The 15,364-nt window shown below is 41.0% G+C and overlaps 1 protein-coding gene across 1 annotated transcript in view; it reads right to left on the reverse strand.

The window, feature by feature from the left end:
- Positions 1-11,986: 11,986 nt before the first annotated feature.
- LOC105499891 (alpha-2-macroglobulin) overlaps positions 11,987-15,364 on the reverse strand; it is a 46,478-nt gene continuing 43,100 nt past the window's right edge. The window contains exons 32-36 of the mRNA XM_011772742.3: positions 14,778-14,868; positions 14,041-14,109; positions 13,013-13,115; positions 12,458-12,499; positions 11,987-12,114 (exon numbers count right to left, since the gene is read on the reverse strand). Coding sequence (XP_011771044.2) covers positions 12,098-12,114; positions 12,458-12,499; positions 13,013-13,115; positions 14,041-14,109; positions 14,778-14,868 — 322 coding nt within the window. The 3' untranslated portion in view covers positions 11,987-12,097. The remainder of the gene's footprint in view (positions 12,115-12,457; positions 12,500-13,012; positions 13,116-14,040; positions 14,110-14,777; positions 14,869-15,364) is intronic.

Raw genomic sequence — 15,364 nt, forward strand, 5'->3', positions numbered from 1 at the left:
GATAGATTATTTATACTGGCAAGCTGACTCTATCTATATTAATATTTCCAAATATTCAGGAAACAGACACACATCAGGTGTTGTTCTTGTGCTGCTAATGAAGTTCATGAAATTACACTATAAGACTGACTGTGATTAATATATCTAGACTGATAGCATATCTATCATCTGTATCTATCTAATCTACCATCTACCTTATTTATCTATTATCTATTTATCTATCTATCATTTATCTAACTTCTCTCATACATGTATGTTAAGGTAAGCTTGATTTAATCACTGACAACCCTTGGAAACACTTCCTATCCTTGATTACCAACTTTCAACATGGATGACGAGGCTTATTTAAGGAAAAGAGTGTTTATCTGAAGTACACAGAAATATTCATATTCTCATTTTAATATAAACAAATCCATACACACTGGCCTCCCCCAACACTCTTGTCTCTGACATTCCAAGTCCCAGGAAGCTTGCGATGAGGAATGAGGATGTAAAATATCTCACGTGAACAGAGAGGATGTGCTTTTCCAAATGGCCTTCCTGATGACTGCTCTTCTCGTACCACATGCTTCCCTGGTAATGAGACCCCCTAGAAGGACTGTTCACCTGGGTCTGTCTAGCAAGGCTGGCAGGGGCCCCACCTGGTCCACAGAAATCAAGATATGGTGCTTGTGCACTTCTGTCCTGCTCATGTGGCTAGATCTTTCAAGCTGAGGAAAATAAGAGAAATCCCCAGTGTTACTGAATAAAGAAAGCCTGTGGGGTAAAAAGAGACAAATAGACTGTGAGACTGAAGAAGTCTATATATAAACAAAGCTGGGGTTACATTTACTTAAATGAGTTCGAAGACACTTGTCCAGTAAGATGAAAACATATACAGGGTATTATGAATACCACCACATTAGATATAAGGTTGACTATTCATAGGATTAAGTAATAGGCATCTTTGGCGTTTGTTTGAAGGTGAGGGAGAAGTATCCTCACACTGGATAGCTAGTCATCTGAGCTGATCTGTGAAAACATCTGTCTCCACACTGCCGTTCATCTCAGCTTTCTTTACACTTTCACAGTTCTTAAAGACTATGCCAATGATTTTGGTACTTAATTATATCTTGCCCTGAAATGTCATTTGACAGTTTTGGCTACCCATGTTTAATAATTTTATCTAGAATGCAGGCCCACCTTCCTTATATTTCTTGTATCAGCACCTAGCACAATGCTAAACATATATTTGGTACTATATGAATTCAGTTTCCTTAGATTATGACCAATGTTGCTTAACATTATTAGGATACTGCTGCTATATTCTTACATGAGATTTAAAAAATCCAAACACTTAGCACCTATTTACCGTTTTCACTGTGAGTTTCAATGGATAAAACCAGATATCATCTTGGATATATCTAAGACTAGACAGCTTCCTGTGTAACTATAGATATAAGAAAGAAAAGAAATAAGCCTCACTATCTTTTGAATCTTGCTCTCTGTTAAGGTTCCACATAAGCCCTGACATCTTTATTTTTATTTTTAATTTTATGCATGTATGTATGTATGCATGTATGTATGAGTGCACATATGTATGTTGAGACAGGTTCTTGCTCTGTCACCCAGGCTGGAGTACAGTGGCATGATCACTGATCACTGCAGCTTAGACTTCCCAGGCTCCAGCTATCCTCCCACCTCAGTCTCCTGAGTAGCTGGGACCACAGGTGCATGCCACTATGCCCGGCTAATTTTTGTGCTTTTGGTAGAGATGGGGTTTCACCATGTTGCCTGGGCTGGTATTGAACCTCTGAACTCAGGCGATCCACCAGCCTTGGCTATCCCGGCCCGCGGGATAGTCAGTGTAGGCCCTGGAGGAGGGGGTGGGAATTTGGGGAAAAAGAGACGTGAGAAATGTGCTCTGATCAAGTCTCGTTTAATGGCGGTAATGCACTGCCTTATATACACTTGGAAGGGAAGGGGTTGGGCTAAGGCGGAAATGATCTCATTGCCGAGGGCGTGGCCAGGTTAGTTTCGGTTTCTCCGGTGGGACGTCATGTTGCGCTTGCGCTATTAAGTAACAATTTTCCCGGGCGCGGGAAAAGTGAGTGAAGAAGAAGCAGGAAGAGCGCCATCTTTAACAAGGTATTAGTACAGGGGAAAAAAGGCAAAGATAGGGAGGAGGTAGAAGGTGGAAATGAATAGAGCTCAGGCGTTTTAATCGTTAATTATTATTCGCTATGGCCGGGGCGTGCAGCTCCGGACACTTGGCCTCCCAAAGTGTTGGGGTTACAGGTGTGAGCCACCATGCCCAGCCAGCCCTGGCATCTTTAAATAGCTTTGCTAACTATTCCTGTGTCCTCAGTGATCTTTTCATTCCTGGAAATAAATCGCCTTTACTGTCATTGTGAATGGTTCTGAAAACTAACTGCATAACAGAACCACCTAAAGAGTTCATTAAAAACATTGATACCTGTTAGCTGGATGTGGTGGTGGGTGCCTATAGTCCCAGCTACTAGGGAGGCTGAGGCAGACAAATTGCTTGAACCTAGGAGGCAGAGGTTGTAGTGAGCTGAGATCGTGCCATTGCATTCCAGCCTGGGCAACAGAGTGAGATTCCTTCTCAAAAAACAAAAAACAAAAAAAATACAGATGTCTGAGTACATCCTCAGAAATAATAAATTAAATCTTTATTGATGAGACCTGGAAATCTGCATTTTAAAATAAATTCTACAAAGGGTGCTAACCAGATTTTAGAATTGCTGGTATATGTCACTTCTTTATAACTTATGTGTTTTGGATTAATGATGATCCTTTTCTGTCATGTGAAGACTATCTTCACAATTAGACTATAAGATTTCTCTAGGTAAGAGACAGTATCTGTATTTACATTTCCTGTGGTTACTTGAATATGATTTTGCTTCATTCATACGTCTTGCTTTTATGAAACACATTTAATGTGTCTATTGATGATGGATCAAATTGTGAATATGATTTCTTCTTTTCATCCGAGAAGCTGGGATTAAATTCCTTTAAACGAGTTTGAAGGATTTTGTATTTATTACCAGAGTCATGGGTTCTATTCCAAGTAAAACTTTTTTTATTTTTTATTTTTTTATGAGATAGTATCTCACTATGTTGCCCAGACTGGTTTTGAATTCCTGGGCTTCATGTGATCCTCCCATTTCAATCTCCTGAGTAGCTGCCAGATAAAGTTTCTGAAGAGTGTTGTTGAATTGGGAATCTTTTTTCTGTTAGAAAAATAGAATTGTTGTTTTTAATAGAGATGGGGTCTTGCTATGTTTGCCAGGTTGGTCTTGAACTCCTGGCCCTCATCAAGGGATTTCAGTATCTCTCTCCTCTTGTCCTGGTTACCTGCCAGGGCAAAAGCATAGGCCGGCAGTGCCCTGGTGCAGACATGGCTGCCATGGATCCCTTCCCTTGCTGACTTCCAGGCTGACTCCAGGCAGAATAGGGCATTACTGACAACAGGGTGAAGACCGAATGATGGTATTTTGACTTATATAAAAAGGGGTCCTGCCAGGTCCTAGAATAAACATAAAGACTATAAGATAGGTGATACCAGTGCTTTTCATATCTATCTATCTATCTATCTATCTATCTATCTATCTATCTATCCATCCATCCATCCATTTATCTATTCCCTGACCATCTTTTTAGGAATCACTCTTTTTTAAAAAATAAAAAGAATTGCTTTCTGATTAAAATGTAAACTGACAAAAGCAAGGCTAAAGGCCGTGTGCTTTGGATGGATTGGTTTTGGCACATAATCCAGGGCTTTATTGAACAAGTGGATCCTCCTGAAGGAACGACAAATATGATGCATAGTGTTGTGCAAAAGAAAAGCTGTCACTTGACTTGTAGAGGAGTGTTATTAATACTATAACCATAGGCAATATGATTATAACCTTATACCAACCTCTGGTAATATAACCATAGGTCACTGGGTTTCATAGCAGCGTAGGAAGCTGGGAAATGAATGTGGTACCTACAGTGACTGGGAGAGGAATCTCCAGAAGGGAGATGGTGATGTAGGCAGAGAGGGTCATTTCATCTTCTACTCTTCTTTGCGAATATAAGAGAGAGAAAGAGAAATTAACTCTACATCAGGAAACCTTTAAAGATGTCCTCTCTCTTCATGGTTAATCTGTTTTCTTCTATGATTCCTTGACAGTTCCTCTCATCTATATTCCCACTGTTCAAAGTTCCACTCTCAACCTAGATTCCATTTCTTTTTCCTTGGCGAGTGGCTTTTTTCTCCTTTGCTGTTGTCCTTCCATATTTTCCAGTCCTTTCCTTTAGGAATTTTCTTGCACCTTCTTCTTACATGTCTTCACCCTTAGAGAAATCGCCATGGACTGGTGAGTCAGCAGATTCATAACTAGCACACAAACGAGATGATCTTCGTGGCATTGTTGAACAGTGATCTAGAAGTCCTGAAATAGCCATTGTCCTTCTGCTTCTGGGAGAGCCATGTGAGGACTTGGGTAATGTACACTTCATTGATGAAAATGAAGTGTCGAGTTTGAGTAAGGGTCTCACTCAAGGCCCTCAGTAAAATTCAACACCCCTTCAACACATAGCAAGATCTCATCTCTATAAAAATAAAAAAAATTTACCTGAGTATGGTGGCACGTGCCTGTAGTCCCAGCTACTCAGGAAGCTGAGGTGGGAAGATCACTTGAGTCCAGGAGTTTGAGGCCGTAATAACCTGTGATTGCACCACTGCACTCCAGCCTGGGTGGCAAGGTAAGACTCATTATTATTGTCTTTTCCTTTATTATTTACCAGTAAACCTAATTACATGTCTACCCTTGCAATTCAATCATTTGAGAAACACATGTTCAAAATCTGTATCATCTTCTGCTTGAAATGCATTGTATAAGGTTATATTTTGGAAAAAAAGGAATGCTGTTTTGAAATTGGGTTGGCTGTGCCATGAGTTTATAGACTAGTGCTTTAATGTTGCTTAGAAATCAAAGACTATAGGTAAGTAGTCATTATTCTGGAAATGTGTTGTTATAACGTCATATCTCATATGAATATCTCAATCATCATTGTATAATACAAGAAGGGAATTTAGAATATTATTGTATAATGTAAGAAGGGAATTTAGAAAACAATTATGTTGACTCTTTCATTTTTACTAATGAGATTGAGGCCTGAAGAAGAGGCCTTTTAGCTCCTAATTCAGTCTTTTAAAAAAACGATGGCAATAAAAATAATCTATTGAAAGATGATATTTCGGAGAGTGTTGAAAAGGGGGGATACAATCAGAGGGGAAAATATTTGACTGTGGACTCTGAAAGTAAATAGTCTAAGAGCAAAACTGAAAGTTTAAAAAGGAAGGAGTTAGCCAATAGAGTAACTATACTTTATTTGCAGTGTAATTTGACTTAAAAATGGTTTTCTTTCTCTTGATACTCTTCCCTTTGCTTCAAATGGTTTTTTTTTTCCCTCTGCTACCTCTCATACATGTGTCAAAATTCTCTCTGTTCCACATGATGCATCTTCTTTATGAAAAATTTTTATATTCCACAGAAGCGTTATCTTCTTGTGTGTACATTGTACACCTATTGTAATAATTATTACATTTTATCTTATTGTCTTTTTATTGTTGTTGTTGGGTGGCAATGTTGTGTCTAACACATCAAAAGAAGTGGCTTCAGTTCTGGTTCTGCAACTTACCATCTACATGACTTTGGGTGATTAATTTGGCCCATGCAATATTGGGTTCTGTCTCTCTCATACGGGCAATAGGCCTGCTGCACCATTTCATTTTTATCATCTTTGCTAAATAATTAGCATTTATTCTAAAACATAAACTGATTTCTTATTTTACCTAGATCATGGAACACTATATAGTAAGGACAAAATTTGGTACGTTTGATCTTCAAGTTGGTGAACACCTCTAAGCCCATGTCCTGGAAAAAGAATGATTACCCAACCAAATGTAAATATTTAAAAATTATATAAAAGTAGAATACGTAAGTCATGACATTATAGTTTTACCTAACCAAGAAGAGTTACAGAATACTCAGTGCAGTAGTGAATAGTATAATTTTATTCTTTGAAGACTTTGAATTTTGTTTCTCATACTCTTCAGCATAGCAAGGCTGAGTAGTGCAATGTATTTACTATGTACTATATTTATTATATGTAAATGTATGTACTCTATTTACCAATATAGTATTCTATTAATCCTAAATAATTCACAAGGCATATTAATGGATAATATAGGTTACCTTAATAAAGTTGCAAACATTCTCTTCATTGTTGTGTGACATTAAGTACATGAGTAAAGACGTTATCCTATTTGATACAGTCTTTTTCTTCTCCCTCTTGCTAAAACTTGGAATGAAGTCAGTGATGCCGTTCATAGTTGGCAGATTATATGCCCATAAAATATAAGAAATAAAGGGGAATTTTTTTTCTCTTCTTTCTTGAATGATCCCCAGTGAAAAGAAAATAACCAATGTGATTACTACAAATTATTTCTTGAATGTGTTTATAATTTATAAAAAAGACTATGTGGATATTTTCTTTTAAACAGTGTCTTGTCCTAACGGTGTATTTACCATGTTCATGAACAGACCCAAAATACTCCAAATACCCAACAGTAACAGAAACATCAAGAGAGTTCAAGGATAAATTTTGGACCTTATATATTGAGAGGGATGATATTTAGGATATAATTTAAAATAAAATACATTTATATAATTATTAAGATACTATATATTAAATGTATAATATATTAATTCCAGTTTGGGTGACAGAGTGAGACTCTGTCTCAAAAAAAAAAATACATTGACTATACCTAACCTGTAGAACATGATAGCTTAGCCTATCCTACCTTAAACATGCTCTGAACACTTACGTTAGCCTACAGTTGGGCAAAATCACCTAACACAATAGATGTATAATATATCTGATATATTTATATATTTATTTATTTTTATATTTATTATATTTTATGTATTTATTATATTTTATATTATAGTATATTATATTATAATTTATATTTATTATATTTATATTATAGTATATTATATTATCATTTATAATAAACATAAATTATTTATTATATTATATGTTATATGATATATATAGCAGATATATTAAATATCTATTGTGTTAGGTGATTTTTTATACAATATATAAATATATCAGATATATTATACATTTAAACAATTAAACACCTAAATAGCCCAATTTTATGTGGATCAGTACTACTAATGGCTTAGGGTAAAATGACAGCTACGGCATAACCAGAATGTTAAAGTGCCATGTCTCAGACAACGTGGATGGACATAAAGTATTCGAGAGAATACTCCATAATAGGAAAAAAAAGTTGTAAAGACTAAAAGACTAAATAAGACCTTTTTTTCTTGAGCAATGATTTGCCCAGGCTGGTCTCAAACTCTTGGCCTCAAACGATCCTCCTGCCTTGGCCTCCCAAAGCATTGGGATTACAGGCATGAGCCACTGCTCCTGGCTAGAATTCTTGATTAAACAATTGGGTCTAAATAAATTTAAAACCATTATATTCTTTTTATTCTTGCAGGGTAAACTCAAACATTGTATTTCTTTCCAACTTTGTATTCTTGTCATAACATCCCAATATTCTCTGAGGCAAATGGATGCTTATGACCAACTGGCCTGAAATGGGGGAATATAGGGTTGGTGGTGAGTCACATATAAGAAAATGCAAGAGAATAGCACCGTATCTTATTTCAAAATAAAATACAAACTCTATATAAAACTGACCCCAACAAGTCTCCATTTCCTGTCATGTATCCATATGCTTTCCTATAAAGAATAAACTTCAGTTCACAAAATCAGATATAGAAGATACGTTACTTTTTAAAATTCCACGTAATTTTAATTCTAAGATTCCCATGCCACCAGGCTGGTGGGAAATCCATTTTTAGTTGTAATTAGGCCCTTTCTCCAGTATCACATATGAATTTGAGTGTAATACCCCAAAACTTGAGAAGGCCATTGTATCTCCAGTCCACCGGGGCAATGAATAACTTGAGCACCTGATCATTATAATGACCCAGAAGTGTATCTTTTTATTTTACTCTGCGGTGAGTTTTTCCAAGGGAGGAATCCTATTTTGTTTAATTTTGTATTATAGCATGGGATACTGTGCCTGGCAGATAGTAGACAATCAGTTAGTATTTCAGGAATAAACACTCTTGGTCAGTGATACAGCTAATGATTTGCAACAAGCATATCCTTAAAGTACATTTTCAGTAACGATTTCCATATGAACAAAGAAACTAGAACTAAGAGGTAAAATTTATTATAATCCTGTTGTCTTGTTCCCATAGCCATACTCTGATTTCTTTTAAGTTCTGTGCCCTGGATTGATACTTAATTTGACAGCTAATTATAATGTTTATTAAGCTCTGAAATATGCTGTCTCCTGGCCTTTTTGTCTGAAGTTGTTTGAGGTGTCACCATGGTTGGAAGTTAAGAGCGTGGAAGCTAGACTTCTTGGTCTTGAATTCTAGCTTTGTCACTTACTAGCTTAGTAACTTTGGGCAAATTACATGTCTCTGCCTCAGTTTCCTTATTTGGTAAGGTAGTACCTATTTCACAAGGCTGATGGTGGCTGCAGTGGGGCGTCCAGAGCTGCCATCACGCCAGCTGCAGCGACCCCAAGGCAGCCGACTCTGCCGCCACCATCCTCGCGTTGCCGGATGGGGGGACCTGCTCCCAGGCCCGGAGCCTCCGCCGCTCCGGACCCTGGCCCTACGTTGCCGCTCCCGCCCGCCGCGGCGGGCGTGGGGAGGAGGGGAACAGTCCTTGGAGCCGGCCCCGGGAGTCCCCCCGGAGCCTGCCGCCCTGGAAGCCGCCGCGATGGACCGGGCTGAGTCCCCCGCTGGAGCGGGAGCAATGTAGTCGGGCACGGAGGGGCAGACGGAGAGGTGCCCCAAGGCGGAGCTGGGCCCGGAGAGGTGCGGTGCTCGCACACAAAGCGCGGTGGCTGGGCCCAGGGCGCTGAACTGGGCCAGTCTTCTGGGCCGGGGTGGGAAGTGGGAACGGGGCCTGCTTTGGGGACCCGGCCAGTGGTGTGGCCACCGCGCACATCCCTACAGTGCCGCGTTCCTGGGCCTTGGGAGAAAGCTCTGAGTAGTGCCGCCCGGGGCGCGTCTCCAGGGTCCGCCGGGCATTGGGGTGACCGCCGAGCTAGACGCTCCTGACCGCCAGGCCCCAGGGCCCGCGATCTGCTCCCGGAGGCGCCCCCCAGGCAGGGCCGTGAGCCGGGCAAGGGAGAGTCCTGGGCTGCCCCTGAGCCCCGGAACCACTGGAAGAACTTGCAGCAACGTCACCCCTGCTACGAACGCCTACCCAGGCCCAAGGAGGACCTGGAACGCCCCCCTCCTCCCCACCCCGCTCCCGCCCATCACCCCAGGGTGCAAGGAGGCGCCACCGGAGCTGCACACTCAGAAGCAGGTGAGCCAGGGACAAGCAGGAGCCCCGCCCCTTCCCAACTGGTGGAGCAGGAGCTCCCTGGGTGCAGCGGCAGCCACCCTGCCGCGGCTGTGGACATTTCTGTGCTCTCGGAGGCCCAGCAAAGCCCCCTGCCCACTGCGGGCTCGAGGGTGCCTGCTCCCGCTGCCTGGCTTCTCTCCACTGTTAGCACCCGCTCTGATCACAGGGCAAGATCGGGCCGAGCCTGCGTACTGTCACAGCCTCGCTGAGTGTGCACACGCTCAGGACAGCACTGACACGCCAGCCCCCTGCCGTCTCGGCCCCCTTCGGAACTTGGGCACCAACAAGCATGGGAGGGAGGCCGAGAGGGGGCTGAAGATAGCTGGGCACTGGCTTACAGGCGCCCCTTGGCATGAACAGCCTGGGAGCAGGAGGCAGACAGGTTCCTGGGTGGAAGGGGGTGGGTCCCCAGTGAAGCCCCACCCTCAAGCCGCGGAGGGCCTGAAGCCTGGAGACCAGAGAGGGAACTCGTGGTGCTGTTCCCTGGGCCCACCCGTGGCTGCCCATGGACCAATCAGCACGCATTTCCTCCCCTCTGAGGCTCATAAAATCACGTGGACTCAGCTAGATTGGAAGAGAGGATGGGAAGACAACGGATGACCTGCCTGTGGAGAGAAACTACCCATTCTAGGACCTCCTCTCTGCTGAAAGCTGAACACTCAATGGGAAGACCTGTTTGCAGAGAGGAGCCGCTCACTCCAGGGTCTCCTTTCTGATAGAAGCTGAACACTCGTTGGGACACCCTGGCTGTGGAAAGGACACCCTTGCTGTGGAAAGGGCACCCTTGCTGTGGAAAGGACACCCTGGCTGTGGAAAGGAGCTACTAACTGCGGGTCTCCTTCCTCTTCGTCTTTCTCATCCTTCTGTTCCATTGCTGAATAATGCTCCTCTTCATCTGTCTCATTCTCCAGTTGTCTGCTTGAGGAGCCGCACAGCAAGGCTAAAAGAGCCGTAACACAAACAGGGCTGCAACATGCCCTTTGCTCCCCACAGCGAGAGAAGAGCCGCGGCCCTCTGGAGAGCCCAGACCTGGGAGCTCCTTGAGCCCGGGCTGTGACTCTCTCGTTGGGGCCCTGGTTGATGTCACTGCATTCCCCCGTGCCACTGTGGGAAGCTGCTTGTGGTGCACCTGGTCCAGGGGGAAGCTGTTTGTTGTGTGCCTCGTCCAGCCGCCTCACAGAGAGCCTGTGCTGGTGCTTGGAGCTGCCCAACCCAGGCAGCAACTGGTGTGTGTGACTGCACGGCGGCCACGCTTGCTCACACACCCCTAGCACGCCCCTCTCCGCTGCACCCCTGTCTCAGTCTCTCTTGGATCCGGGACCCAGGTTGCCAGCAAGTGCGAGTGGGCAGAAGTAGCCCGGTGGGCCCAGAGAAAAACTTAGGCAAAGGTGCCACCAGACTAGCCAGGAGAGTGACACCTCAAGGATCCCATGATGCTGATATGTTAATATCTGGGTAATGCTTACAGAATAAGCACCACACAAAAGTGATAGCTTTTATTTCTTATTGTGTTGCCTGGAGACAGAGCTAAGGATTGCTCGAACTTCAAAGTCCTTTCCAGTTCTTAGTTTATACAATTCGTACTCACCTTCTGCCTAACTAAACATTGTCATTTTTGTGCCAAATGAAGAGTAGGACTCCTAGCATTGTCCTCAGACTCTCTTGGCTCAATCCTCCTGCTTTAGTCTTTCCAACTTCTTCAAAAACTCCTGAAGCTTTTGCTTCTCCTTCCATAGAATGGAAATATATGTTGCAATACTTACTGCAAAGAAAATTATATATTTTAAAAATAGACTAAAGAAATGTTGTGAGACATCAGACATCAACCAGATGTTGTGAGAACTGATTTCTGCATCAGAGTATCTCCTTGACTTACAGCTATCCTTTCGTCCTGGCTCAAAGTTCCAGAAGAAAGATGCTCCAGTATAATACTCCTATTTGGACTTTGAGTCATACACATTCCTTCTTCTGAGAAAACTTGCTTCTGCATGAACCCTCCCTTCATTGTTTTCAGCTCATCTGTTATTGAATCTGAGACCCCAGGTTAACTGACTGATGACTCTCATCAGTGGCAGATTTTGGGGTAACACAGGACACACAACTCCCAATTCAGGTCAGGTCCCAATTATCCTGCCTCCCATTATGACCTGTTCAATGTTGTATTCCATTCTACTTCATTTTAATGTAAAGAGTCTTTTCTGGTGAAGCCAGTCTTGTTTTCTTATAAAAATTCACTCTTCGGGTTTTTCATAGGGTATTTCCATAACCACCGTCCTAGTATATAACCCAATACTTTCTTCTTTCCCCACAGTCCTTACATGAAACCTACTCATACCAACATCACTGTATCTTTTTTTTTTTTTGTATTCTGAAGTCCCTCAGCACTTGATTCCTTTAAGTTTTATCTTGGTGTTCTATTGGGAATCATATGGAAATGTAAAAAGATATTTATTGAATGAACAGGAAACAGGGAAAGACATTGACCAGAAAAAATGTTTATTCATCAAGTCTTTAAAGATACAAAAACATGTGTCTTCTGTGGAGCTCTGAAAACAGGACTCCAGCAAAGCAGTTTTCAGCCTTGTGGTCTTCAAGCATTTCCAAGATCTGTGATATTGGAAAGAAAAAAAATTAAGACAGACTTGGGTCTCCATGAGCAGAGAGTATTCTTTCCCTTAGTTCTGAGTGGCATAGTGCCCAAAGAAACCTAATCAGTACAGTGGGAACCCAAATCTGTTACAAATCTTTACCCATAAGCAATCCTATGGACTGTCTGAGGTTTGACAGAGTCAGTGGCCCTCTCCAGTAAATGTGTTTTTCTATAGTAATGTGCAGTGTGAGTAACCTGATGTTTTTGACAAATATTTACCCAGGGTTTTATGAAGGAGAAGGTTTGGGGGACAAGCTGAAGGAGCTCTGACTGCCTTTTGAAGGAGTGTGAGTGACTTACCTTTGCTGCAAGGAGCATTGTATTCAGCAATTGCAAACTCATCTGGAAAAGAAAAAAACCAACCAAAAACCAGAAATCATTACATGAAGTGAGGAAGAAAGCAAACATCTGTGGGATACAGGCCAAGGAAGGAGTCTGTTGTGGAAAGAACAGTATTGTACCAGAAACATTAGCATCACTCATTGATGCATTGCTTGCTACCTTATATTCTCCTTTCAAATACAGTGTTTTATATTTTCTTTTATCCCAAACTCCTGAAGGACTCTTCAGATGTTCTACTTACTTAAATCTCATAGTCATACAGTCTATTTATCTGATGAAAAGGGAACTGAATATCCCACCGGTGTTTCGTATTAGTAGTTGATATATTTATAATGTAGGTTGTTTCTACAATGTGTGTATAAGAGACAAAAAGAGGAGCATCAGACTCGATGGAGACAAAATGAAGTGATAATGTAATTACTTAATGTAATAAATAGCCCCAACACATCTCCCAAATCTGAATTTCTGTGATCAGGAATTAAATATTTCTATGTGAAAATCACTGTCACTCACCCGTCTCGTAGTAATCATAGACTTTCACTATGGCTGGTTTCAGATCTCTTACTGGGACATCTTGCAGAACCGTGAAGAACAAGTTCAGTGTCTGATTTGACACCTGGAAAGCAAAAGTCAATTAAATGACCTTTCAGGAAGCTTTCTTCTCTCTTTGAATTAGTTTAAGTATTCACCTGTTTTTTGGGGAAAAGCTTTATCATCCTACAGCACACTATAGGGTCCTTAATTAAATTGTGCAGAAATCTCTCAGAGGGGATGATAAATTCTCCAGATTATTTCTTAAATAACTAACACAACACATATACTTCTGTCAATGCCGATACATAGCTCCTTTCATGGGGGTAAATGATACATACTTTTTATTGGATGACTGTGTTCATTTTTAAATATCCAGAGATTTGGTATAGCTTCACTTCTCTATCTTGCAGGAATACTTGTGTAGACTCAAGGAGGCATCTAAAAGGTTGATCTTTCCAGGCTTAAATTTCATAAAATTTGTAAACCATAATTCCCATCAACATGTGCATGAACAAACTCTCCTACCACACGTATCTATAAAATCAGATTGGTTTATTGGTGAACTGGTCTTATTTTATGGTTCAAGTCTTTGTGGAGATTGACAGTTTGTTTTCCTTTCATATTGTTGTTATGTTGATAATTAACTAATAATTGACTAATCACAAGTGCTACTTCCTTATATTACTGGGTATCAAAATAACCTGTCAACATAATAAACACATTCTGTGAAGATTTCTTGCTTATGGGGTTTTAGGAATATTAATATCCCAAGATCCTAATAAGCCATTTCTACCTGTAATGCCTGGTAAAACATAAATAAAGGAGAGGAGAACATTCTTTTAGAGTTAACATTAGAATTCTGAAATTTCTAGCATGGAAGTGATGTTTCTAAAATGCATTTACCTTCCCAGATGTTCCCTTGGAGGATTATTATCTACAGTTTTTTTTTTTGTTTTGTTTTGGTTTTTTTTTTTTTTTTTTTGCAAATGGACTGGAAGGTCTCTTACCTTATCCAGGTAAATCAAGACATGGTTGTTGCTGACTTCTGTCCGGCTCACATGGTTAGATCTTTCAAGCTGAAGAAAATTGAAACACCACCAATGTTAATAAATAGATGAAACCCCTGGGGGATCCACAGAAAAAATATTTTGTATTGCCAGAATAACCCTGAGGATAGAATTCTTCAAATGCTTTTTGTAAGCAAAGATATAATGTAACACAATTAAAAATGAAAGGCATAAAGTGTTCAATATCAGTATGACACAAGACCAATGTGTAAAGTTATTTATCTGATGAAAAGACAGCTAGGTATTCTAAACTTCGTAGTTACTCATATTTCAAAGTTCAATTCAGTTTCTATTTCTTCATAAGGAGTTTTTTTCCTGTTTTGCTTGCTCTATTTTTCTTTTAACTTCTGTAATACTTATAGTTTATGCCAGTCATTTTCATATTTTTCACTGGTTCATGTTCATATGTTTTATCTTCTTAACAAAATTCTGAGCTAAGAAGACATTGAAAAACACCTGCTGACAATCTTTTTCTTGTAGTCACGGGTCCTAGCGCAGGACTGTGCACACGGCGAGCATTCATACGAACACATGTGATTGTATTTCTGAGCTTGGAAAAAGCGTAAGGCTTTGATAGAGATTGATTTTCATAGTATTTTAATATTAGTATTGTCTTATGCTCGGGATACATACAACATTAAATCAAACGGGGCATTCTGGGGTTATGATAAACCTACCGTTTTCACTGTTGGCTTCAGGGGAATGAAGCCAGAGACCATCTTCACATCAACGATCGCCATGTTGGAGGCAGAGCGGCTCCCGGTATAACTGAGGATCCATGGAAGGAAAGGATTAGAGTTTTCTGTGTTTTTAAATATTTTCTTCTTCTATGTCCATGTTAAGCATTCCACAACTCTAAAAGGTACATGTAAGTCTTCCCAAATATCTTATCCCAGTGGTTTGTAAAAGTGGTGTGTATAGAATTTTTAGGAAGCCTATTAAAGTCACCGAGACCAGGCCCTGCTCTAGACTCGATGAATCAGAATTTCTACCATCTAGAGGCTGAGGATCTGCATTTTTTTTTTTTTTTGATGGAGTTTTTTGCTCTTATTGCCCAGGCTGGAGTACAATGGCATGATCTCGGCTCACCACACCCTCCACCTCCTGGGTTCAAGCGATTCTCCTGCCTCAGCCTCCCGAGTAGCTGGGATTACAGGCATGTGCCACCACGCCCGACGAATTTTGTATTTTTAATAGAGACGGGATTTCCCCATGTTGGTCAGGCTGGTCTTAAACTCCCGACCTCAGGTGATCTGCCCGCCTT

The sequence above is a fragment of the Macaca nemestrina genome, chromosome 10 (assembly GCF_043159975.1).
Source record: "Macaca nemestrina isolate mMacNem1 chromosome 10, mMacNem.hap1, whole genome shotgun sequence".
Lineage (NCBI taxonomy): Eukaryota > Metazoa > Chordata > Mammalia > Primates > Cercopithecidae > Macaca > Macaca nemestrina.